At 45.4% G+C, this 27,105-nt stretch overlaps 1 protein-coding gene across 3 annotated transcripts in view; it reads left to right on the top strand.

Moving 5' to 3' along the window:
• LOC137373077 (neurogenic locus notch homolog protein 2-like) overlaps positions 1-27,105 on the top strand; it is a 164,491-nt gene that overhangs the window by 112,235 nt on the left and 25,151 nt on the right. For all 3 annotated transcript variants that reach the window (XM_068037924.1, XM_068037926.1, XM_068037925.1), the window contains 13 exons: positions 240-353; positions 3,909-4,028; positions 6,103-6,255; positions 7,675-7,903; positions 11,194-11,395; positions 12,675-12,828; positions 13,131-13,315; positions 16,666-16,798; positions 18,512-18,769; positions 20,645-20,757; positions 22,425-22,933; positions 23,785-24,123; positions 25,828-25,970. In XM_068037924.1, coding sequence (XP_067894025.1) covers positions 240-353; positions 3,909-4,028; positions 6,103-6,255; positions 7,675-7,903; positions 11,194-11,395; positions 12,675-12,828; positions 13,131-13,315; positions 16,666-16,798; positions 18,512-18,769; positions 20,645-20,757; positions 22,425-22,933; positions 23,785-24,123; positions 25,828-25,970 — 2,652 coding nt within the window. The remainder of the gene's footprint in view (positions 1-239; positions 354-3,908; positions 4,029-6,102; positions 6,256-7,674; positions 7,904-11,193; positions 11,396-12,674; positions 12,829-13,130; positions 13,316-16,665; positions 16,799-18,511; positions 18,770-20,644; positions 20,758-22,424; positions 22,934-23,784; positions 24,124-25,827; positions 25,971-27,105) is intronic.

Raw genomic sequence — 27,105 nt, 5'->3', positions numbered from 1 at the left:
ATGAAGAGGAAATGGTGCAGTTTGCAATGTCTTCTAACGTTTGGTTATAGGCAAGTTATTGGGGCAGAGTAGCGGGGTCTTTACTGTGCGTCTGCTCTGCCAGTGCCAGGACTGAATTGAGAATTCCTGGTCTGGGCGCCTGAATTGGCAAGAGTTCCATTGCCTAAAACTTTAATGAGCAACAAAAGTAAAAGTGAAAAAGGAATAATCTTGTTCCCCTCTTATTTCTGAATCTTGAGGCTCTGACTGCCAAATCAACATAAATGAATGTGCATCAAACCCCTGCCTCAACAAAGGAGTCTGCAAGGATGGAGTGAATGCCTACCACTGCGCCTGCTCTCTCCCATATACAGGTAAGAGTCAAAATACAAAGAGGCGGCGTTGGTAATGATGCAGTCGATGGCTTTTTCCTAGGTGGTCCTTTGTAGGTGAGATGGGAGTTGCTAACTTTTGTTTCTCCTGCGCTGTGCCTGAGAGTCAGCAGTGAAATAGAAAGGTGCCTTGACTGGGAAATGCACTTGGGCACGGACAATGAATTGAGGCCACACATTCAAACAACTCTGAAGGTCTGCGTTTAACAGAGGTGTGTGCTTGTTGTGGATTTGAGTACACGAGTATCTCTTTCAGAATTCAGCCTCGCCTCTTGCCAGAAGCTAAGTGTGTGCTGCAGTGTGCTTTTGAGTTATTGCCTGATTAACAGGCCAGACCCATAAGTATCAAATTTCCACATCAAACAGTCACAAACTCTTGGTGCATTTTTATTAGTTTTACTGTGTGTGAACCAAATTCTGTTCTATAAATTGACTGGAAACTCTCTCTGTTGCAGGTGTAAGACTGAGGACCACCTTGGTTCAGACCAGGGGCATTTTATGTTTGCCTTTGGACAGGGCAGGGAGTGAGCAAGTGCACTCATGCGCCTGGGGTTAGAGAGGGGATATTCTGTTTCTTGGCTAGGTGTTAATGTCAGTGACTCTGATGGCCAAAGTCAGGCTACATAAAATACGGATCAACTTCACCTGTTTCCTAGATCAAAAAGATGTGTTTAGTTAGCTGATTACGTGGGGAGGGGATGCGAAATTGCCTTGGTGGGAGGGGTAACAAGTTTTAAAAAAAAATCTATGAGGACACAAATGCATGGTGGTCAAGTGAGGACAGTATCAAGTTCAGTGGTGAAAGCTCCTCCGTTTTCAAGTATCAGAATAGTGATTAGGATGTGAGCAGCTCGGCTGATTTCCTCTTTCATCTCCTTTTCCCCCTCACCGGCACCAATTCTTGCTCCTCAATGCTACTGTCTCAGCCATGATCAGTGAATTTAACACTGGCTGTGGGTGCACCCAGCAGCGTTTGGTATATCCAGCTCAGAACCTCAGTGCTTTGTAGTTGTACCTACCGGCTGATAAGGGAAGGACTTCCATTTTTATAGTACCTGTCATGACCTCGGGACATCCCGAAATGCTTTCCAGCCAATGAAGTACTTCTGTTATGTTGAGAAGTGAGACAGTCATTGTCCCATAAACAGCAATGTGATAATGAACAGATACTAGTGCCATGTTTTATGCCCCCTGAGAGGACAGACAAGGCCTTGGTTTAATGTCTCACCTGAATGATGGCACCTCTGACAGTGCAGCACTCCCTCAGGACTGGATTGGGTGTGTCAGCCTGGATAATGTGCTCAAGTCTCTGGATTGGGGTTTGAACCCGCAACCTTCTGACTCCGACGAGAATGCTACCCTCTGAGCCATGACTGACATTGTTAGATGAGAGCTTAGAATTGAGATTGTTGGTGGCTTGTGCTATTCTTAAGTTGCTGAAGCACAGCAGAGCCCATCGAGTCTGCATTGGTGTTTTAATCTACACAGCTGCCCCATTTAATGCTGCTTGTTCTCCTTACTCTCCACTCTCCCTCTTCAAGCAACTATCTAACTCCCTTGAGACAATATTTGTTGTTTGTGCTTCCATTGTTGAGACAGATAAGTCTGCGTATGACCAGTTTAGTCTGGCTGTGCTGATGGGAAAGGTGGCTGAAGGCCTTTCCCAAGCATTCTGAAGGTGCAGATTACATTTATTTTTAATCTATACAGAGCTGTTGCATCGCACTGCATGTTACTGCCACGTTATCTCGCAGACTGTTTTCAAACCTTCTGGTACATTGTGCACATTTCCGATTAGTTTCTCGCCCTGTTTTGTGTCCTTGCTCAGCATTGCTGCTGTTTGGCCAGTTTATTGCCCATTTTCTAAACCCAGCCACGCGTGTCTATTGTTGTATGAGACCCTTAAAGCTGTTTGTTTTTCTCCTAGCTAATGCTGTCGGTTTTCCTCTCCACGTCCTTCCTCCCGTAACACCCACCCCATTAACAGGACTGCCACAATGTGACTGGGGCCTGAAATATGTTGTTCCTGTTACTGGAATCATACAGCGCAGGAGGCCATTTGGCCCATCATGCCTATGTTGGCTGTCTTCCAAAGAGCTATTCAGTTAGTGCCACTTTCCCTACTCTTTCCCCTTGGCCCTTTTCGTGGAGTCATAGACTTATACAGCACAGAAACAGGCCCTTCGGCCCACCGTGTCCATGCTGGCCTTCAAGCCTATCTATTCTAATCCCATTTTCCAGCACTTGGCCCGTAGCCTTGTATGCTGTGGCATTTCAAGTGCTCATCTAAATACTTCTTAAATGTTGAGAGTTCCTGCCTATACCACCCCTTTAGGCAGTGTGTTCCCGATTCCAACTACCCTCTGGGTGAAAGTTTTTTTCCTCAAATCCCCTCTAAACCTCCTGCCCCTTACCTTAAATCTATGCCTCCTGTGTATTGATCCCTCCGCTAAGAGAAAAAGTTTCTTCCTATCTACCCTATCAATGCCCCTCATAATTTTGTATCCGTCAACCATGTCCCCCCTCAGCCTTCTCTGCTCTAAGAAAACAACCCGAGCCTATCCAGTCTTTCTTCATAGCTGGCAGCACAGTGGCGCAGTGGTTAGCACCACAGCCTCACAGCTCCAGCGACCTGGGTTCAGTTCTGGGTACTGTCTGTGCGGAGTTTGCAAGTTCTCCCTATGACCAAGTGGGTTTCCGCCGGGTGCTCCGGTTTCCTCCCACAGCCAAAGACTTTCAGGTTGATGGGTAAATTGGCCATTGTAAATTTCCCCTAGTGTAGGTAGGAGAATGGTGGGGATGTGGTAGGGAATATGGGATTAATGTAGGATTAGTATAAATGGGTGGTTGTTGGTCGGCACAGACTCGGTGGGCCGAAGGGCCTGTTTCAGTGCTGTATCTCTCTATGACTCAATGAAATGCTCCAGCCCAGGCAACATCCTGGTGAATCTCCTCTGCACCCTCTCCAGTGCAATCACATCCTTCCTATAGTGTGGCAACCAGAACTGTACACAGTACTCCAGCTGTGGCCTAACTAGCGCTTTATACAGCTCCCTCATAACCTCCCTGCTCTTATATTCTATGCCTCAGCGAATAAAGTCAAGTATCTCGAGTACCACCTTGTCTACCTGTGCTGCTGCCTTCAGTGATCTATGGACAAGTACACCAAGGTCCCTCTGACCCTCTGTACCTCCTAGGGCCCTCCTAACCATTGTATATTCCCTTACCTTGTTAGTCCTCCCAAAATGCCACTGATCTCAACACTGTCTGCTGGTTACGGACCCTCCTGCCAGTAGCAACAGTTTCTCCTCATTTACTTGATCAAAACCTCTCATGATTTTGAATACCTCTATTAAATATCCCCTTAATGTTCTCTGCTGTAAGGAGAACAATTGCAATTGAAGCAGAGATGCCCTGATAGCTTCTTCTGAACAGGTTTCCCTGCAGGTGGCATTGTACAAAGGACACTGGTGCTGTTGCAGCAATGCAGACCTTGATACTAATGGATTCCTCCTTCTTCCCTCCCTTTCTGTTCAGGCAAGGATTGCGAGTTTGTTCTTGCTCCGTGTTCTTCCCAACCATGTGAAAATGGAGGTGTATGCAGTGAAACTGAAGACTACGAGAATTACATATGCACATGCACGATGAATTGGCAAGGTGAGGTGTTGTTCGTAGGCATATTAGGAACAGGAGTTAGCCATTCAGCCCTTAGAACCTGCTCTGCCATTCAGTTAGATTGTGGCTGACTTGCACCTCGGGCAATTTTATGCTGTCCGCTGTGGCGGGTTTGGAGGCGGAGAGAGCATAAAATTGGGTGTGATGGTGGCAGGGTGGGTGGGGTTCCTGTCACCATCCTGCCTCCATCAAAATTTACTCCGGGGCTGTAAACCCAAATTAAGGGCCTGTTCCCGCTGAAGCCGCAATTAGTCATGTGGCGAGTGGCCCTGTCGCCGCACAGGAAGCACAGCATGAAAAACTATGCGGGCTGGTGCCTGGGGTGGAGTTGGGGGTTATTGGTCCCTTGTACCCTTGTTAAAAGTCACTTAATGCCTGAACAAGGGGCCTGGCATTGAAAAGAGGGGTCCGCTAGGAGCCACCCCCTGCCCTTGCTATCGACCCCCCCCCCCCCCCTTGCCGGCGTACCTGTGACCTGGGTCCAGCAATGCTCCTTGGCATCCAGTAGGTGCTTTTCCAGCTGTAGCCACCGCCTCTGTGGTGGCGCTGCAGCTGCTGGCCAATCGGAGGCTGCAGCTCTCCAAGGGCGGGACTTCCAATGATGGGGTCCTTGATCCTGTGGAAGGCCCGTCGCTGTGTACTTAAGTGCCTGATTGGCATTAAATATGGCAGGCTTTTCCGAGAAGAGGCAGCGTGGGGATCCCAGCGTTGCTTTTTCTAGATGTCGAGACCCCTATGGCCAGAATAAAATCCCGGCCCTCAACTCTATTTTCCCGCCTTAGCTCCATAATCCCTCGGTACCCTTACCCAACGAAAATCTATTGGCATAAAAGCAAAATACTGCGGATGCTGGAAATCTGAAACAAAAACAAGAAATGCTGGAATCACTCAGCAGGTCTGGCAGCATCTGTGGAAAGAGAAGCAGAGTTAACGTTCCGAAGAAGGGTCACTGACCCGAAACGTTAACTCTGCTTCTCTTTCCACAGATGCTGCCAGACCTGCTGAGTGATTCCAGCATTTCTTGAAAATCTATTGGTCTCTGGTCTTGAAAGCTCCGGTTGACTCCAGCATCCACAGCCTTTTTGGAGAGTGCATTCCAGATTTCCATTGACCTCATGCGGAAAAAGTGCTTCCTGATTTCACTCCTGAAAGGCCTAGCTCTAGTTATTAAATTGTGGCCCTTCATTATTGAGTTTTCCCAATCAGAGGAAATAGTTCCTCTCTATCTAGCCAATCAAATTCCTTATCATTTTAAACACCTCAGTGAGATCACCCCTCAATCCAAGCCAAGCTTCTACAAATTGTCCTCATAATTTAACCCTTTTAGCCCTGGTAACATGCTGGTGAATCCATGCTGCACTCCCTCCAAAGCTAGTATATCCTTCTTGTGGTGCGTTAACCCAGAACTGAACTCAGTATTCCAGGTGGGATCTGACCACAGTTCTATGCAACTGAAACGCAGCATCTTTCCCTTTGTAATCTATCCTGTTATGAAAAACTCATCAGAGAGAAAGCAGTACAGACAAAGCCCCAGGTGCTCTGATAGACACCTTTAAGATTATGAAAGGGTTGACATAGAGAAGATGTCTCCACTTTTAGGGGAATTGAGAACTATGGGCCACAAATATAAAATAGTTGCCAAATATCCATAGAGAATCTAGGGGAAACCTCTGTATCCAAAGACTGGTTAGATTGTGGAATTTGCGACCAAGGGGAGTAGTTGAGGCAAATGGGATAGATGTATTTAAGGGGAAGCTGGATAAGTACATGAGGGATAAAGGAATAGAAGGCGATATTGATAGAGTTAGATGAAGTAATGTGGGAGGAGTCTTGTGTTGGGCATAAACATGAGCAAAAAACAGTTGTGCCGAAGGGCCTGTTTCTGTGCTGTAGATTCTATGTAGTTCTCTACATACTGTAAATTATAATACAACAAAATTTTGTGAAAGCACTTGGCCTTTCCTTTCTGTGCAGCAGATTTGTTTTTAGTGTATGTGGAATTGGGTAAGACCCCGCATGATGCTGTGTGTATGTAAAATACATGCTTACCTTGTAGGTCAGAGGTGCTCAGTGGATGTTGATGAATGTGTTACTGATCCGTGTAAAAATGGTGCTGCTTGTCAAAATACTCCTGGGAGCTATGAGTGTCGGTGCCTCCCTGGCTACATTGGAGTGAACTGTGAGACGAACGTCGATGACTGTAGCCCCAGTAAGTGCTTTAACATTCTCTCAACACAAGTACCAGGCAAAAACGATCTCCAAAAAGAGAAAATCTAACCACCTCCCCTTGACAGTCAATGGTATTACCATCAACATCCTGGGGGGATATCATTGACCAGAAACTGTACCGGACCAGCCACATAAATGGTGTGGCTGCAAGAGCAGGTCAGAGGCTGGGAATTCTGCAGCAAGTAGCTCACCTCCTGACTCTGCAAAATCTGTCCATCATCTATAAGGCACGAAACGGGAGTGTGTTGGAATACTCTCCATTTGGCTGGATGGGTGCAGCTCCAACAACATTCAAGAAGCTCGATACCGTCCAGGTCAAAGCAGCCCGCTTGATCAGCACCCCATCCACCACCTTAAACATTCACTCCCTCCACCACTGGTGCAAAGTAGCAGCAGTTTGTACTATCTACAAGGTGCAATGCAGCAACTCGCCAAGGCTCCTTCAACAGCACCTTTCAAACCCAAGACTTAAGACTTCCACCACCTAGAAGGACAAGGGCAGCAGACGCATGGGAACACCACCACCTGCAGGTTCTTCCCCCCCCCCCCCCCCCACCCCACCACCAAGTCGCACACCTTCTTGACTTGGAACTATATCGCCGTTCCTTTACTGTCACTGAGTCAAAATTCTGGAACTCCCTTCCTAACAGCACTGTGGGTGTACCTACACCACATGGACTGCAGCAGTTCAAGAAGGTGGTTCACCATCACCTTCTCAAGACCAGTTTGGGATGGGCAACAAATGGTGGCCTTGCCAGTGATGCTCACATTCCATGAAAGAATTAAAACAAAAGCTAACTAAACCTTACTGTTCACTTCTTAGTTTCTGTTTGCAGGAAAAAACTTGCATTTCTATCACGTCTTTCACGGCCTCAGGATGTTCCAAAGTGCTTTACGGTCAGTGAAGTATTTTGTGAAATGTAGTCACTGTTGTAGGAACGGTGGCAGCTAATTTATGCAAAGCAAGGTCCCACAAACAGCAATGTGCTAATGGCTAGATAGTATATTTTAGTGATGTGTTTTGAGAGATAAATGTTGGCCAGAACACTTCAGTTAACTCCCCTGCTGTCCTTTAAAATCGTGCTGCAGGATCTTTTACGTCCTCCTGAGAGGACAGACGGGACCTCAGTTTAACGTCTCATCCAACGGATGGCACCTCTGACAGTGCAGCACTCCTTCATTTTACTGAGCTGTCTGCCTAGATTTTGTGCTCAAATCTTTGGAGTGGGTTTTGAACTCTCAGCCTTCTGACTCTGAGATGAGAACGCTACCTGCTGAGCTGCGGCTGACAGCTTTATTTATGCTTTTGTAAATTCATGCTCCTGGGTAAAGCAGGTTAATACAATGCCAGTGGCCATGGCTCAGTTAGTAATTCAAGTGTGATGCAATGGCTTCATAGATCCATGCCAGAATGGAGGCTCCTGTATCGATGGTGTCAACACGTTCTCATGCAGCTGTTTGCCAGGGTTCACTGGCGACAAATGCCAGCAGGAGATCAACGAGTGCTTCAGTAATCCATGTCTGAACGGCGGGAACTGCTCCGATTATGTCAACAGTTATGTCTGCAAGTGCCCGCAAGGCTTCAATGGGATTCACTGTGAAAACAACATGCCTGACTGTACAGAGAGGTAAGAAAAAAGACTTCCATTCTCTCACGTCTTTCACCACCTCAGAATTTTCCGAAGCACTTTACAGCCACTGAAGTACTTTGTGAAGTGAAGTAACTGTTGTATGTTGGAAACATGGCAGCCAATGCGCGTGCAGTCAAATTCCACAAAAAAAACAATGTGATAATGACCAGATAATCTGTTTTTAAAGTTGTTGGTTGAAGGATAAATATTAGCCAGGACACTGGGGAGAACTCCCTTGCTGCTGTTCATAGGTTCATGGAATCTTTTACGTCCACCTGAGAGGATAGGTGGGGCCTTGGTTTAACATCTCATCTGCAAGACAACACCAACAGTGCAGCATTCCCTCAGCGCTGCATTGAATGTTCGCCTAGGTTATGTGCCCAAGTCTCTGGATTGGCACTTGAACCCATGACCTTCTGACTCAAAGGTAAGAGTGCTACTCATTGAGCCACGACCAACACCGAGAAGGGGAGGAGGGAAGGGTTGGATTAGGTCAGTGCTCAATCCACAATTCCTTGACAGCTTCTTACAATCAGTGTAGCTGGGCAACAGAAGTTTGCTGAAGGACAATAGTGCTTGCTCACCTCGCGTGCGGAAAACTGAATCTGCAGGGTTTGCCGGTGGGGTAAGAGATTGGATTTGATGGTGTAAACCTAGAGAACCAGGTTGAGGAGGCTGCTCCTCCAAATATTCTGAGGTGGGTGCAGCAGCGCGCCATTGTAAAAACAGCTGTTGAAAAATCCAGGTCCAATATTACTGTTCACTGGAATGGAGCTTGAGAACATCACGCACAGTGAATTACCATCCAAAGCTACTTTTTTTTCCTGGCCATCTCTAACTTTGAAACGGAGGACGATGGAGAGACGCACTCAACCAGATGGATCCCTCGCTTTGTAGTATTTATTGTCCTCGGTACATTTCTGGAGAACACAGTGGTCATTTCATTGAGATTGCATTTCACTCTTAGATTGGATGTTGCGTTAATAAGTTAGATTTTGTTTCCTGAGATCATTAGGAGATCATCAGTCCCTTGAGCCTGTTCCAACATTCAGTTAGATCATGGCTGATCAGCAGCTCAACTTTATTTTGCTCCATTTCTTTCGGTGCCCTTGCTTAACAAAAATCTATCGACTATTGGCCTTGAAAGCTCCAATTGAACCCCAGCATCCACAACTTTTTGAGGTAGCGTTCCAGATTTCTGCTGACCTTTGTGTGAAAAACTTTTCTGTTTTCACACCTGAATGGCCTAGCTCTCATTTTAAGGTTGTGCCCCCTTGTTTTAGATTCCCCACGAGAGGAAATAGTTTCTCTGTATCTACCCTGTCAATACCTTTTACTGTTAAGCACCTCGTGTTATTGCTGACGTGGCTTTCCTCGATTTCTATCCATGAAAATTGCAAACTGGAGATAAGTATAGGTTACAAGGGCTGCAACTGGAAGCACTGTTGCAGCGTATTCTCTATGAAGAGCTTGGTTGTCCAATTGGGGCCTTGCTGCACGTCGTGAAGAATTAAATTGTGGGGGTGAAGGACTGCAAGAATTTATCAGAATACTAGTGCCTAACCCAACCCTTCCCTCCTCCCCCACTCTGTGTCAGCCATGGCTCAGTGGTTTAAGGGGAGACGGTGGCATAGTGGTAATGTCACTGGACAAGTAATCCAGAGGCCCAGGCTAATGCCCAGAGGGCAAGGGTTCAAATCCCACCATGGCAGCTGGTGGAATTTAAATTCAATTAGTTAATACAAATCTGTAATTGAAAGCTAGTCTCAGTAATGGTGCCATGAAACTATCATTGTTGGAAAAACCCATCTGGTTCTCTAATGCCCTTTAGGGAAGGAAATCTGCCATCTTTACCTTGTCTACTCTGGCATCCATTTGATTCCAGACCCACTGCAATGTGGTTGACTCTTAACTGCCCTCTGAAATGGCCCAGTAAGCCAAGGACAAGGACAATTAGCGGAGGGCAGCAAATGCTGGCCTTGCCAGCGACACCACATCCCATGGAAGAAATTTTTTAAAAATGCATCAGACTGTAATAAAAGGAGCACCTGTCTGGAGTGCCATTTCGGCAAAGTGATTCATTGTCTTAAGTTTTTCCAGAAATGACAGTTGCTCGCATTACAAGCTAACACCCTACAGTATTTCTGCAGGGGTTTGACACAGGAGGTGAAAAGAAAGCCAGTTAGAGGATGAAGCTGGGCGGGGTAAGTGTCTGAAGGAAGAGGATTCTCATACATTGTTACTGCATTCCTTTTCGCCATTAATCTCCATTAGCCTGCTGTAACTCAACCGAGGCTTGCTGCAGGCTGTACGGCCAGTCACTAATCCCTCAAAGCAGCTTGGGAAAGGGGGGGGAAAGAGAAACAGAATTCTATTGTGTTCCTCTGTCCCAATGAGTATTCTCTAACTATGTCTGTGCTGGAAGCGAGATCTCAAGGGAACATCAAGTGCTTGCAAGCGGGGACCGGGGAAATGCTGCCCCTTTGTCCTGTCCCAGCAGCTGAGCGTTGCACACTAAACTATCTGTCCCCTTACTAGTGCCTCTCCTCTCGGTGGTCCTCTTGCAAAGTTAGAAAGCAGGCATTTTGTCCAGAGCTTCCCATGTGTGACACAGAAATGATTCACCCAGATGATATGTCAACAGCAACAGTCAGTTTTCACCTTTATTCTCCCCCGCCTCCACTTATTCTTGTATAAAGAGAGACTAAGACATCAGTGATCGAGACGTCTTAAATTAATTTTCAACCTCAGCCCGAACTTGAGCCATCTTTACTATTTTTACTGATTTGGTTTTCCTCTGTCTTTCTTGTGACATGCTGTTCTTTTGCATGAAGTTTGATCCCATGTACCAACTGTTAATGCATGCCATTGTGGTACCTGGGGTCTGGAAGAAAATTTCAATGATGTACCTGCCTCGCAGATTAAAACTAGCTCATCATCCTGTGTCATTTCTCATGTATCGTCTGAAAGTCTAACGCATGTTTGTGAGTCTTGGGTGTGCTGTGTTTAAAGGGGCCCGTTCCCTTTAACCCATTAATTGGGTAATTCTGTGGACAAGTGGTCCATGTGGTAGAATAGTGGCTGCTTATAAAACTTTAGTGCGGGTGGACCAGGTTATCAAGGTCAGAAAAAACAGTAATAAATGACTGGCTTTTTAACAAATAAATGTCACTTATTTGCAGGACTTTTATGTAGATTGATGAAGTCTTGGTCGCTTAATGACTCCAGGATGTTTTCTAAGTGCTGTTTTGTCAGCGGAATTGAGCGGGCTCCTTTTCTCTTGTCAGCTCCTGCTTCAATGATGGAACCTGTGTCGATGGTATCAACTCATACACTTGCATCTGCCGGCCTGGATTCACTGGCTCCAACTGCCAGTTTGACATCAATGAGTGCGACTCCAAACCGTGCCAAAATGGAGCCACCTGCATCGACGGGCTGGGTGGTTATCGCTGCACCTGCCCCTCTGGGTACTCTGGTAACAACTGCCAGGTAAGAAACCCCTAATGGAGGTGGGTGGGATAAGTGGTTAGACTTCATAATGCTTGGAACAGTGGGAACTTCCATAATAAAAACAAGAAATGTTGGAAATACTCAGCAGGTCTGGCAGCATCAGTGGAGAGAGAATCAGAGTTAATGTTTCAGGTCAGTGACCTTTCATCAGGACTTCCATGTCTGTTTAGCCTTGGGGCAACTTCTTGTTAATGTAAAACCTGATGTATTCGTTAAGAAGCAAGAAAGGACTTGCATCTGTTGTTGTTCTAGCCATAGTCCCGAAGGACCATAGGCATCTCTCCCCATTAGAGAGAGACAGTTGGTGATGTATAGCTTAAGGGTCACCACTTAACAAGTGTGGGGCAAGGTGAGTAGGCAGGCCTCCATCAGCTACCACAGCCGGTACGGGGATTGAACCCGCACTGTTGGAGTCTTTTGCATCAAACGCTAGCCATCTAGTCAACTGAGCTGACCAATCCCCACTTGACTTGCATTTATATGAGGCTTTTCACCACCTCATAATGTCCCAAAGTGCTTTACAGCCAGTGAAGTACCTTTCTGAAGTGTAGTCACTGTTATAATGTAGAAAACATGGCAACCAAGCTACACACAGTAAGGTCCCATTGTTGGTTGAGGGATAAATGTTGGCCAGGATATCGAATGTTAGCTGCACCTTTTTCTGCTCAATCAAAGGGAGAGTGAATTAAGAGCAGTGTAAATGTGTTACTTTGCAAGCCCCTTATTACAGAACAAGGAACTAACATGCTTTCCCTATTGGTTTGTTTTCCTTTAATTTACTCTTGGGATGTGGGTGTTGCTGGCAAGGCTGGCATTTATTGCCCATCTCAGGTTGCCATGAGAGGTGGTGGTAAGTCGCCTTCTTGATCCATCTGAGTGGCTGGCTGCTTCAGAGAGCACTTAAGAGTCTACTATGTTGGCATAGGGCTGGAGACACTTATAGGGAGGGTTCTTTGCCAAACCAGCTGGGTTTTTTTGACAATCCAGCAGCCTCAGGGTCATCTTTACTGATACCAGCGTTTTAATTACACATTTGTTTAAACTGAATTCAAATTCTGAAGTAGCCAGGGTAGGATTTGAACTCCTGTCTTTAGCTTATCAAATCAGGCCTCTACATTACGAGTCCAGTAACTTGACCATTACACTGCCATACTTATTGAGGAATAAGAACTGTAAATACAGTGGGTGGGGTGAGTACTGCGAGCGACCAATTTCCACATTATGCACAATGCTTTCCTTGTTTCTTCCTCTCACTTAGACTTTGGTTAATCTGTGTAGCGGGTCACCCTGTAAAAACAGAGGCACGTGTGTGCAGCAAGGCGCCACGTACCGCTGCAGTTGCCAGAGCGGATGGACAGGGTTGTACTGCGATGTGCCGGATGTGTCGTGTGAGGTGGCTGCTGTTCAAAGAGGTAAGCCGAACCAAGGGAAAGGGCATGTTGGGGGCAAAGGGTGGCACTCATTTTAATATTTGGAGAAGATGTTGTAACCATAGGTGTTTTGTACCAAGAGGCAGTGTTGAACCCAACCAGATCCTCTGCCTCTAACCCAGATTTGTTTTGGTTTTTCATTTGCCAAAAGAATTTCACTGGGAGGAGGCAGAGAATAGAGTTTGGCCTTGTGCTCGTTTGTTTTAAATTCCATTTGTGCTGACTTTTTTTTGAGATGCAGCTTTTTTTTCTTACTGTTATTCCGTTAACCTCTGCCTTTCCAGGCTTGACTGTTGAGCAACTGTGTCAGCATTCGGGGATCTGCATCAACACCGGCAATAGCCACCAGTGCCAGTGCATGTCCGGGTACACCGGCAGTTACTGCCAGCTGGACGTAGACGACTGCGCCTCAAACCCATGCCGCAATGGGGCCACGTGCAAGGACTACCTGGGCAATTACGCATGCGAGGTGAGTTCTTTTCTCCCATCACCAGCAGTTCAAAGTAGTGTTTCAGGGTCTGGGAGGAAGGGACAGAGGTTAAGTGTAAGAGATCTAGGACAGAAAACTGGACAAACTTCATTTTTGTTAGACACACTGAGTTGCAAGTCTGTGGAATATACTCAGTTAGTGATTGAAGCAAAAGACGGTGTCAACATTTAGGAATAGGTTATATAGGTGGCTGAAGGAAAGGGGGGGGTTGATAAAGAGAAGGGAACAGGGAATTAGGACTAAAAGAAAGAAGGAACAGACTTGTTTTTATTTTGTGCTTTTCATGACCTCAAGTCACTCTAAAGCACTTTACAGCCAACAAAGTACTTTTGAAGTGTGGTCACTGCAGGAAATGTGGCAGCCAAATTGCACAAAGCAAGATCCCACAAGCAGCAGTGTGACGATGACCAGATAATCTGCTTTAGTGATGCTGGGTGAGAGATGAATATTGGCCTGGACACCAGGGAGAACTCCCCAGCTCTTTGAAATGGTGCCTTTGGCAGACAGGGCCTTGGTTTAGCATCTCATCTGACAATATAGCACTCCCTCAGTCCTGAAACGCCAGCTTAGATTTTGTGCTCAGGTGTCTAGAGTGGGACTTGAACCCACAACCTCTGACTTAGAGGCAAGAGTGCTGCCACTGAGGCACAGCTGACTCCTGCTGGTGTGAAGGGTCAACACAAACATGGACTGTTTTTTACAAGGCTGGGGATAGAGGAGGCATTTGCTGCCTCTTCATGTGTGGTTCTTGATGCTTCACCTGATTGTGGGATGTTGACCAAGCTGAGATTTAACCCTGTACCTGCTTTGGAGAAGAAAATAGAGCAATTTTAATCGAGCTAATCCCACGAATTTTATTTTGCTTCTACTGCAGACTTTACTCACCGACTGCCTGCAGTGGGTGTTGTAGAAATTAGTTCACATTGTGGCACGGACCCAAGTCTCTCACATTGTAGTGTTCTGAAGTGAGGTGTTTGGGTTTGTGCCTCTTGATGCTGCTTCAGAAGCTTGGCTATTGAATTAATTGGCCAAAGATTTGAAGTGGTGCAGTGACTGCTTGAATTAGACCCATGGTTGTACTGTTGGCATTTAAAACCACAGGTGTGAGTGTGCTGCTTTTGAACCATGCTTTCATAGAATATTGTGTTTCTGCACACAAGGAGGGCGGAAGTCATCGGAGGGATATACCATGGACCTGTCAGACTGGGGAAAGACCTTTGCAAATGGGGAAGCCAAGAATGTAAATCAGTGGATTTTATTTTAAAAAGCTGACCAGCTCCCCCCCATGGCATAATTAATAAGTGCAGCGCCCAACACAAAAGTAAAGTCAAGAAAATTTTGCAGGCTTTATCATTCCCCGCTGCCCTCCCATCCCCTGCCCCAGTTTGGGTTAAGTTCTCTGATCTCAGACACGTAGTGAGGTGTTTGATGACCTTCCGGGATTGTCCTGGATACTCCAGGAATTAAAGATTAATTTTCTGGACTCTTCTGCAAGCTCCTCAGCAAAATAAAATCAAAGGAGCATTCAGAAAAAACATTTTTTTAAATTGAAGACTTCAGTTTATTAGTCATAAAAATATTGGCATTGTGGGTTGGGTGAAGTGTTTGGAGAAAGGAGGTCATGTGATGAAATCTCCAGGAATATGTCCAAACAGAGTTGGCAGCCCCAATGAGCAGTGAACTGTCAAGGGTGCTGCCATTGTCATCTTCACCTTACCTTGGAGAATTGGAAAATCAACAGGGGTTTTCACTCCTAAAAGCTGTTCAGAAACTCTTGTTATCAGGTGAGGACAAGTCATTCCGACATAAGTCCATAACAGTGAATAAGGAGGGAGAATAACAAGCTCCTTCTAAGATAGGCATTTGAATAGGTGATTTGGAACACTGCCTGGTAACTTGGGTTGTAATCCAGCAGAGGGACCATAAAGATTTCACTCAGTAGGGCCAGAGTAGTACAGAGTGGTAGAAAGTTGCCTGCTAATTTCAGGGGCGTAGATTGCAGTCTACCCCTACAGATGGAAATGGCCGTGTCTCTATAAGTGGCAACTCTAGGCTATACTGCGTTCTCCTGAGCCTAGGTGATGCAGGTCCTCAAAGCCCAGGAAACGCGGCCCAACTTACAAGGAGTTTTTTTTTTTTGCTGTTTTGTCACCGTTTGACTGCTTTGGGTATGGAGGTTTGGAAAGGGCTGTTCTTCATTTCACTGACGCATTGGTGGAGAAATCCTAAATCAGAACAGTTAGTATCAACAATTTTAGACATATGCCAGTTAATGGAACATCAATCTAAACTCAAATAAAAGCAGAAAGTGCTGGAAATACTTAGCAGGTCTGGCAGCATCTGTGGGGAGAGAAGCAGAGTTCAACGTTTCAGGTCAGTGACCTTTCATCAGAACTCCGATGAACTTCTGATGAAGGGTCACTGACTTGAAACGTTAACTCTGCTTCTCTCTCCACAGATGTTGCCAGACCTGCTGAGTATTTCCATCACTTTTTGTTTTTATTTCAGATTTTCAGTATCTGCAGTATTTTGCTTTTATTTAATCCAAACTCAGTATAGGGATCTCCCAAGCTCCTTGGTATCAAAACACCTCACGAGAACAAAGAGCTTGGTTGCCCTGGATAATGGATTGTCCAAGGGGCAGTTTTTCAACCCAAGTTTGGAAGGAGTGCTGTTTGACCCTCCCCACATTATTAACATGCTTTTCATTATGTTTTTGTTTTTATTCGTTTGGAGGATGTGGGTGTCGCTGGCTAGGCCAGCATTTATTGCCCATCCCTAATTGCTCACCACCACCTTCTCGAGGGCAATTGGGGATGGGTAATAAATGCTGGCCTAACCAGCGATGCCCACATCCCACAAACGAATAAAAAAATTCAGTCACTGTACTATTACCTGAGCCAAAGGTTGTGGGTTTAAACTGGACTCCAAAGACTTGAGCCGATGATCCAGGCTGACACTCCAATGCAGTACTGAGAGAGTGCTACACTATTGGAGGTATTGCCTTTCAGATAAGGTGCTAAACTATCTACCTTCAGGTGGATGCAAAAAATCTAATGGCACTATTTCAAAGAAGAACAGGGGAGTTCTCTATCTTGTCCCAGCCAATATTTATCTCACAACCAACATCACTAAGACAAATTATCTGCTCGTTATCACACTGGCCCTGATTGTATAATGCAATATATTCACTCACAGAGAGATGTGGAACTCTTTCCAGGAGCTAATGTCCAGAGGCAAAACTCACTAATGTCTTTATAGTATTAGTAACCTGTATAACTTTCAGATCATGCTAATGGTCACCCCCAACTCCCCACCTTGCTCTCTAGTGCGTTCCAGGGTACCAAGGAGTCAACTGCGAGTACGAGGTGAATGAATGCCAAGTCAATCGCTGTCACAATGGAGGGACATGCATCGACCTAGTGAATGATTACAAGTGTTCCTGTCCACCAGGAACTGGAGGTAATGAAATTTGCATTCAGTTTTATATCTTGTGCCAAACATACCTAAGGGAGGGTATGTCATGTCGTCTTTACACAGAAAATGACACCGGAAGAGTGAGTTCCCAGGCTGCTGTCTGGGATCAATGTCATGCGATCATTGTCCTTGATCAAAATGGGCACATTGGGCTTGGGTTACACATAATGGCACTGAAATTGTTTTGAGGAAATTGGAGGAGAGGTGGGTGAATCATTTCTGATCAGTATATGCTGGTGTCTTTGTGTTAATCCAGGCTATGCTGGTAGTGTGGGTGGGGAAGAGAATCACCAAGCTAGAGTGTTGTAAATGTGCAGAGGCACTGTCAGCAATTGGGCAAATTGAACAGAACCAGTGTGGATTTGTAAAGGGTAAGTCATGCCTAATGAACCTGGTTGAATTATGTGAGGATGTAACTAAAATAGTAGATAAAGAGAGTTTCTACAGATGTTATTTAGGTAGACCTCCAGAGGGCATTCCACAAGGTTCCACAAAGTAGAGAGTGAACAGTGGAATCGAAGGTAGCCTGTTGATATGGATAAGGAATTGGTGAGCGTGCAGGAGGCAGGGAATAAGGTATGTATTCCAACTGGCATCTGAAGAGGGAATTTAGATGGTTTGGCATTTCAAATGTAGGTTCTTGGGTGAGTACGAAAGCAGACAGCAAGGCACTGTAGCTTGGGGCTCTTTACAGCCTACAAAACTCGGGCGACTTGATTCTATTTGTATTTCTTATTTGTTGGTTTGTCTTGCTTTGAGTTTTGTGGGCCTGTAGTTTTAGAAAGGCTGTTCTCAATGCTGTTGCCTCATTGGTGGATGAATCTTAAATCAGAACACCAATGTCCGTGATGATAAGTGAGGTATGAAGCATGTGGATTTTTATGTAAGGCGTCTGAGCCTCCATGAGCATCTGACCTGGCTCATTGCTGCCAACTCTCTCTCACTTGACTTGCTTTTCTTTTATTATGTTGAGGGCAGATACTTCTCCTTGGAAAGTGAGGAGACAAAAAGATCATACGAACATACCAATTAGGAGCAGAAGTAGCCCCTCTAGCCTGCCCCGCCAATCAATAAGGTCATTGCTGATCTGTTTTGTGTGTCGAATTCCACACTCCCATCTACCCCAATAACCTTTGATTCCCTTGCCTAACAGGAATCTATCTACCTCTGCCTTAAAAATATTCAATGACCCAGCCTCCACCACCTTCTGAGGCAGAGAGTTCCAAAGTCTCACAACCCTCTGAGAGAAGAAATTTCTCCTCATCTCTGTCCTAAAAGGGTGACGCCTAATTTTAAAACAGTGCCCCCCTTTTCTGGACTCTCACACAAAAGGAAACATCCTTTCCGCATCCACCTTGTCAAGACCATTCAGGGCCATATATACTTCAATCAAGTCTCCCCTCACTCTTCTAAACTCCAATGAAAACGAGCTCTGTCTGTCGAACCTTTCCTCAAAAGACAAACCGCTCATTCCAGGTATCAATCTGGTAAACCTCCTCTGAATTGCCTCCAATGCATCACGTCCTTCCTTAAATAAGGAGACCAAAACTGCTCACAGTTTTGAATTACTGGTCACAGGGCCACCTTTCAGAGGCCTGAGGATAAAGCTATAGGTTTGGACAAGGGAATAGGCCAAGTACAGAAACTATAAAAACAGCAGTAAGTGTAATTTCTTTTGAAATTGTTTTGTGTTCACAGGTATTCTGTGTGAAATTAACAACAATGATTGCGAGCCCAATTTTAATCCCCACACGGGAGAGCACAAGTGTCTAAACGGTGGTCAGTGCGTTGACGAAATTGGAGGCTACAGCTGCATCTGCCCACCTGGCTTTATTGGAGACCGCTGTGAAGGGGACGTCAACGAGTGCCTCTCCAACCCATGTGATCACAAGGGCAGCCTTGACTGTGTGCAGTTAACCAATGATTACCTGTGTAGGTGCCGACCTGGTTTCACAGGTGAGTTGCAAAGCAGTTCTTGTTTTTGTTGCCAATTTTCTTATTTTGCCCACCAATGCCAGGGTGCCCCGTGAACTGTCTTAATCTCTGGGTATCATCACTGATTGGCTATTCCTTAGATTTGAGAGTGAGCAGTGTATGCAGGGCTGCTCAACCACAGAGAGCAACACAGCTAAACTACATTGTGGCTTCAGCCTGTGTCCCATGCGACATGGGTGATCAGAAGCAAGAATCCTGCCTCAATCTTGATGAGGGGGTATGCCACACTATTGGGGCTTTCCTGGCTGAGATCCACTAACTCAACACAGATCTGGGATCTTCATAAATCAAAACAAGAAATGCTGGAAATACTCGGCAGGTCTGGCAGCATCTGTGGAGAGAGGAGCAGAGTTAACATTTCAGGTCAGTGACCCTTCATCGGAGTTCTGGGGCGGCGCAGTGGTTAGCACCACAGCCTCACAGCTCCAGCGACCTGGGTTCAATTCTGGGTACTGCCTGTGTGGAGTTTGCAAGTTCTCCTGTGTCTGTGTGGGTTTCCTCCCACATGCCAAAGACTTGCAGGTTGATAGGTTAATTGGCCATTATAAATTGCCCCTAGTATAGGTAGGCGATAGGGAAATATAGGGACAGGTGGGGATGTGGTAGGAATATGGGATTAGTATAGGATTAGTATAGATGGGTGGTTGATGGTCGGCACAGACTCGGTGGGCCGAAGGGCCTGTTTCAGTGCTGTATCTCTAAACTAAACTAAACAAGTTGAAAATGTTGGTGTTAGGAGTCAGAAGGAAAGACAAAGAACCTTTCCAACCCAAAGGTTAAGAGTTTTAGCATAAGTTACTGGGGAAGAGACGTTGAAGGACACCATTTAAATGGTTATCAAAAACAATTGGATGAGTGAGAAGATTTATTAATATTTGATGGGCTTGCTAGGCCGAAAGATCTCTCATTGTTCCTCAAGATTCTCATGTTCTTACTTAGATTAGTTTAGGCACAATCCTGGACAGTTTTGAGAGTCAAACTGACTTAATGCCGTTTCAGTATATTCCAGCTGCAAAAAGGATCGCAGATGCTGCCTGAAGGAGGTCCAACCGACAGTCTGCAAATCATTAAAATCAGTGTTGTGATCTGTTGCTTAGTGATCGTGAGATCACTGAATAAGTATGTATGAAGGAGGCCATTAAGCCCACCTTGGCTCGCATGCCTGGCTACAGTTGCTCTTTTCCTCACTCTTAAAGGAGGCAGAAGAAGCAGAGAGGTTAGAGGAGGGCATTTCAGGGCTAGGGACTATAGACAAAGTGGTGGGATGAAGAGAGTGGGGTATGCACAAGAGGCCCAAGTTGAAGGAACACAGATCTCTGAAGGTTGTAAGGCTGGAGGAGATTACAGAGATCGGGAGCCGCTAACTTACTGCCCGGAGCGGGTTCATGTATCCCAGATTATAGCATGATGCACATGCTCAATGTGTTATTCTTAAGAATGGGGGCATTGCTACAACAGACTGCCAAAAAAAACTTTTGTTTCTGTGAATGCTGGATTTCCTGCTACTTCCAGCTTAAAAGATTTTTAAATGGACGAAATATTTAATAATTGAAGGAAAATGCCCCTTTTTTAGCATTTGGGGAAACCTTTTTTGTTTGCCTAGTGCTGAGATGTGCCTTGAGGTAGAAAAATGGAACGTATCACTTGCACAGGATGTGATTGTGACCAAAATGATCTTCCCCTTTCTCCCACCCCCCACAGGATAGGTAATGCCTTCTTCAAAATAATAGTCATGTGAAAAAGCAAGTGGCGTGAACTGCAAGTCACCCAGTACTCCTGTTAGATGCAAGGGCTGATGAGAATCTTTTCATAACACAAACCACTGATCTCTTGCAGGCCGTCACTGTGAGACCATTGTTGACCTGTGCCTTTCTCAGCCGTGCCAGAATGGAGGGACATGCATGATTGATGTCAACACTCCACTTGGGTATACCTGTCAGTGCAGACCTGTAAGTGCAACAGAGTTCTTCGGGAGTATGTATATTCATGAATTGTTAGGAAATGTCATTGAAAAAAAATCCTGTTAATGCACAAATCGATTGGCACAAGCCTGCAATCCTTTCTAGCAGTTGTTTGGAACCCGAGGCAGGTGCTTGTCTAACTCATCGCACTCGTGTTTGTTCATTTATTGAGTGTGCTAGTGGTAGTGTGATTGTGCACCACTTGAACTAATTCTGCAGGGAAAATTGACCTGCCTAATGGGTGTCAGGGCTGTCTCTTAGCCACTCGTCGAAGGCCGTAGCTTGTTAGATGATGTTACGAGAGCTTTTTCAGAATTTGCTTTGCCTGTTAACACCTGTGATCAGTGCAAGTCTCCGGCCCCTTTAGGATGGGGGTGGTGATGGTGGAAATCTGCCTAGTTTCTAGTGCCCTGATTGCAATCTCCTGACTCCTGCTGAAACTTGTGTGTGCGGACTTGAAGTGAGAACAGGATCGAGATCACAAGCTAATTGGAGAGGAAAGCCTTTCGGATGACATTTACTCACCCTTCCAGAGACACTCTACTAAAGGCCTGCTCAGTTCTGCAAAAAAAGAGCCTGACCCGGCCCGAGTCCTTCCATTTTTTCCCACACCCAACCTGGCCCTATCCTACCATCAGTTAACTTGCCTTTCGTTTTTCACTTTGTTGCTGATTTGCACAAGCTTAAAATAACTGTAACAAAACCAGCTTTCTAGTCCAAAAATTAAATTAACATTGAAGCCACTTACCTGTGAATAGAGCCTGTCCGACCCAGCCCGAGTCCGATAGCCGGACCCGGAAGTGCAACCCGACGCGACCCGAACCCGACACATGACGTCGGATTCGGGTCGGGTATCAGGCCTTTACATTCTACCCTCTTCTCTGCCTCCACCCCGTCACATCACGATCTCCAATTATTTTATATTAAACCAGGCCTGGAGATTCATGCAATGGGCTGATCAGCCTATCCAGAATGTCCTAACATTTTCCCATTACCTACCTTGAACCCGCTGCTATTCTTTTAGTTTGCCATAAAAGTCTGATTCTTCCCTTGTCCGTATCCTGTACCATGAGACCAGGTTTCCGATTGGTTAATCTCCTTTCAAAGGCCCAAAAGCCCAATTTTCAGTTGTTTCTCCTTATAACTCAGGACTTTGATGGGAATCAGCCTTGTGACTCTTGTCTGAATTGTTCCCAGGCAGAAATATCATCCTTGCGTCTGAATAGCTGGAACTAAGCAGTTACTTTGTTCTCCCATGCCACGAGAACCCAGCGTGCACTTATTTTCCCCAAAGCTTGGGTGCTTCATGAGCATCAACTGACCTTCACTGATGGAATACTCGACCAGAGAGGGCATCACAGCCAAACTGCATTGTGTCTTCACCCTGTGTTGTGTGCATGTACACACATACTGCCTCAGTGATCAAGATGCTGGCTAGCCAGACTTGTACCTTTTTATGGTTTAACTGTCTGTTTGCCTTGTTGACTGTGGCTCCACCTTCATGATCCCCTGTAGCTTGGTGCTCACACATCTGAGTTATTTTGGGATTCTGAGGATGGGTACCTGTGTGACAGATGCTTGCAGCCACTTAGCAATCAGGGTGAAGGAGGATGATTTCAAATTTCTTTTACACCTAGTTTTAATTTTCTCTGCAGGGCGTAGTGGGGGCGAGTTGTGAACACACCAACTACAGCTGTGGGCAGGTGTTGTGCCAGAATGGTGGGACGTGCTCCAGAACCCCCCTGGGCCCCAGGTGCATGTGTTTGAAAGGATTCAGAGGCCCCGAGTGCCAGCTGCCAACCTGCTCTGCCAGGCCGTGCCACAACGGCGGGACCTGCCACCCAAAATCCTCGCCACCGTTCTTCAGCTGCCAATGCCCTGCACAGTACCAGGGACTGACATGTGCTGAGCTGGAGAGGAAAAGCTGCCAGTTACCCCGCTGCAAGGAGAAGGCTAGGGACCGAGTCTGTGACCAAGAGTGCAACAATCACGAGTGTGAGTGGGACGGCGGCGACTGCTCGCTGACATTGAAACCTTGGGAGAACTGCACAGACAGCCTGCAATGCTGGGACCTATTCAAAAATAACCAATGCGACGAAGCCTGCAACACACCCGAGTGCCTGTTCGACAACTTTGACTGTCGGTACAGTCAGAAGTCCTGCAAGTACGTTCCTAAAATGCAAAGTCTATGCCAGGGTTTGGACCTGTTTCTCCCCAGGAAGCTGACTGAGGTTAGGCTGAAATGTGTAGGAGGAAAGAAGGAAAGGTCTTGCCTTTATACAGCACCTTTCACATCCTCAGAACGTCCTACAGTGCTTTACAGCCAATGAAGTACATTGAGCTTGCAGTCCATAAACAGGCTATTCGGCCCAATATATCAATGCCAGTGTTTACACTCCTCCCACCTGACTTAATTTCACTCTTTCAGCCTAACCTTCTGTTCCTTTCTGCTACAAATACTTCTCCTTAAATGGAGCAACGTTATTTGAAGTGTAATCACTGTTGTAATGTAGGAAGCTTGGCACCCACTTTGTGCACAGCAAGCACCCACAATGAGTGGGGCGATTAATGGACAGATCATTTATTTTAGTGATGTTGGTTGAGAATGCCCCTACCCTTTTTTGAAACTGTGCCATGGGACCTTTTGTGCCCACCTGAGTGGGCAGACAGGCCCTCAATTAAATGTCTCATCTGAAAGATGACAACTCTGACACTGCAGCACTCCCTCAGTACTGCACTGAAAAGTCAGCATAGATTTTGTGTCCGAGTCTCTAGAGTGGTACTTGAACCCATGATCATCTGCCTCAGAGTCTAGAGTGCCACCAACTGAGCAATGGTTCAAAGTTGTTTTTTAATACCATGTCGTTACTGTGCGTTGTACATAGAATAAAAGCTGTAGCTGTGCATCGTTGGTGTGGACATCAGCACATAAATGCATTGTAAGGCATTAGCTAGTCGAGGTTGATTTTTGAAGATGCCTGTTGATCTCTGACTTGTCCTTTTTGATCTTCATAGCCCGTTTTACGAGAAGTACTGTGCTGACCACTACCAAGATGGACACTGCGACCAGGGCTGTAACACTGAGGAGTGTGGCTGGGACGGCCTGGACTGCGTGGATGGTGTCCCTGAGCGCCTGGCCAAAGGGACTCTGGTGCTGATCGTGCTCCTGCCGCCAGAGGAACTACTCAGAGACGCTGTGAACTTTCTTCGAAGGCTGGGGGCTCTCCTGCACACCATCCTGCGATTCAAGAGGAACTCAAAAGGGGAACCCATGATCATGCCATACTATGGCCACGGCTCCAGAATGAAGCGGTTTATTAGGATAGTGAGAGAGCTTGGGCGAGAAGTTATAGGGTAAGAATTTCTGAGCTAATCCATACCCATCAGGCCTATTGTTTGGGGTGCTTTTTTTTTAAAGGCACGGGGCACCCTGAAATGCACTGCTCCACTGCAGTGAACTGATTAATATGTAGGAAGGGTCACTGACCCGAAACGTTAACTCTGCTTCTCTTTCCACAGATGCTGCCAGACCTGCTGAGTGATTCCAGCATTTCTTGTTTTTGTTTCAGATTTCCAGCATCCGCAGTATTTTGCTTTTATATTATTATGATTAATATATATGCTTGGTTGTGCTGATGGGCAGTTGGGGTGCAGCCTCAAAACTGGCATTATAGTAAGAATTACTGCTGCCTGTGTATGTTTACATTGAGCAGGAGTTGTCAACTTCTAGAATGAAAGGGGGAAAAAATTAAAGGCAGCACCGGTTTTGTTTTAAACTTGAGTAATGCCAAAGGACTGGCAAGTAGTAGATGGTGGCAACTCTGTTGAAGGCTGGGGGATAAGGATGAACTGGCTAATTATAGATAAGTTAGTCTAATGACAGTTGTGGACGAACTCTTAAACTCCATAATTCACAAGCAAATTAGTGAATATTTCATGGGATAATGAAAGACAGATGTATTGTAGGCAAGTTTTGTAAACGTGAGTGTTGTTTTGATTAATTGTATAGATAAAGGCAATTCTGTAAATATGAATTTTCTGAAGGCATTTGATCAGGGTATACCTCAGCAGTATTGCAGAAATTCAGTTATATCATCGAGAAATGTATCAGCATGCTTTACTAACAGCTATTTCCCAGATTGGAGAAGATAGGAAGTGATAGATCCCAGGCTCAATGCTGAATTCCCTTGTTCTTTTTGCACAGAACATTTGAACTTCGGCATCTGAGCCCAATGCTGAAATTTGCTGACAAAACAGAATGAGGGGTTTGATAACGAGGACTGTAAAATACGTTAAGCGAATGCACTTTAGCAGAATAGGCAGATGCAATTTAGTGGGCATTTTGGGAGGAAAGGAATAGTAGTATACACTCAGTTGAAAGATGATCTCCGGAATGGACGGGGCCAATACTCAGGAGCTAAAATATATAATGGTGTGAAAAGTTGACTACACGTAGATAAAGTCACAAAAAAAAAAATTAACGTTTTGGGTTTTCTAAATAGGGGCATAAAATACAAAGGTTAAGAGGTAATGGTTCTGTAATAGGTAAAGTACTATATGCAGTTTTGGTCATAAAATTATAGATAGGACCAAAAAACCATAGAGTCCATAGATTATAGATTCACCAGGATAATACTGGGTTTGCAAAACAATGGCGATGGGAAGAGTCTCGAGTTATATGTCTACTTCCACTGATACAGAAAAGGCTAAGAGAAGATTTACGAGTTTTTAAAACAGTTATGTGTGGTTTTGATAGGGTCAATAAAGCAAAACCATTCTTCTGTCGGTTAGATGTGAGGAGTCGTTAATTTAAGGTCATTCAGAGTGGAAAGCATGACCGGGAGAATTATTTTTTTAACAAAGGGTAGTTAGAGTATGGAATGCTTTGCCATAGATAGTGATTGAAGCATCTTTAAGGGAAAAGTGGATAAACATGAGAGGCCGGGGAAGATGCAGCAAAAAGGCGTCACAGACACGAATGGGCTGAATGGCTGTCAACTTTTACAGTTCTCTGGTTAACCTTGGCATTCATAACTTCTTATTGTTATTCATACACAGTTCTGAAGTCTGCTTGGAGATTGACAACCGTCAGTGTTTGCAAACATCCGAGGATTGCTTCCCGTCGACAGACAGCGCTGCTGCCTTCATTGCTGCCCAGTCCAGCAAGGGCAACCTGCCATACCCAATCGAGTTTGTCAAAAGTAAGTGCAGTCAACTCCCAAACCTGGCAAGTTTCCCACCTCCAATTTAAATTCTCCAGAGAGTGTTGAAGTTGCAGCTATTCTGGAAATCCATTGCCAATTACCCATTTGTGGGAATGCTGACTGAAATGGAAATAAAAATGAGCTACATTTGTACTTCATAATAAAAAAAATTATCACCTCCTCCTCCCAACAGTACCTAAGATTTCTGTGGGTGTTCTTTGAGGTTTGTATCTAATTATGCTTTGGTAACAGGTGGCAAGGCAGCATTCATTGTGCATCCTTGTTGCCCTGAAAACATTAAGGGTCACCACATAGTGTGGGACTAGAGTCATATGTAGGCCAGACTGGGTGGGGGAGTAAGCTAGTGAACCAGTTTTACAAGGTCAATTTTTGAGGGTTTCCTGAGAATTGAGGGAAGCTGAATAATCTCTGCCACCTTCACTCTCTGTTGAACTTCCAACGCTGGAGTGTGGATGAGGGGAGGAAGACGTCCAGTGCAGCAGTGCCATTGCTTGTCAAGTCTTTACTGAGACCAGTGTAGCTGTCATCCTCTTAGTACACATAGAGTCATAGAGCCTTAAAAGCACAGAAGGAGGTCATTCGGCTCATTGTTCTTCAGAAAGCCAGCATGAACACAATGCAATCAGTTTCATTCCCCTGCTCTTTCCCTATCACCCTGCAAATTTATTTTGCTAAAGTGCCCATACAATTTCTTTTTGAAACCATTTGTCTCTGTTTCCACCACCCTGGTAGACAGCAAATTCCAGGTCATTAAAAGTTCTTCCTCATGTCCCCCTGCATCTCTTGCAAAACCAAAATATTGTGTCCTCTAGTCCTTGTATCATCAGCTGATGGGAGCAGCTTTTCTTTGTCTACTCTATTTAAACCTGTATCTTGTACACCTCTGTCAAATCTCCTCTCAACCTCCTTTGCTCAAAGGAGAACAACCCCAGTTTCTCAACCTAGCCTTGTAGCTAAAATCCCAGGAATCAATCTGGTAAATCTCCTCTGCAGCCTTTCAAGGACCCTCACATTCTCCCTAAAGTGTGCTGACCAGAACTGGATGCAATACTGTAGTTTGGCCGAACCAGAGCTTTTAAAAGTTCAGCATAACCTCCCTGCTTTTGTACTC

Source organism: Heterodontus francisci, chromosome 8, assembly GCF_036365525.1.
Source record: "Heterodontus francisci isolate sHetFra1 chromosome 8, sHetFra1.hap1, whole genome shotgun sequence".
NCBI classification, from domain to species: domain Eukaryota; kingdom Metazoa; phylum Chordata; class Chondrichthyes; order Heterodontiformes; family Heterodontidae; genus Heterodontus; species Heterodontus francisci.
Note: the sequence above shows the minus strand (reverse complement) of the source record. Positions and strands in the feature narration are given on the sequence as shown.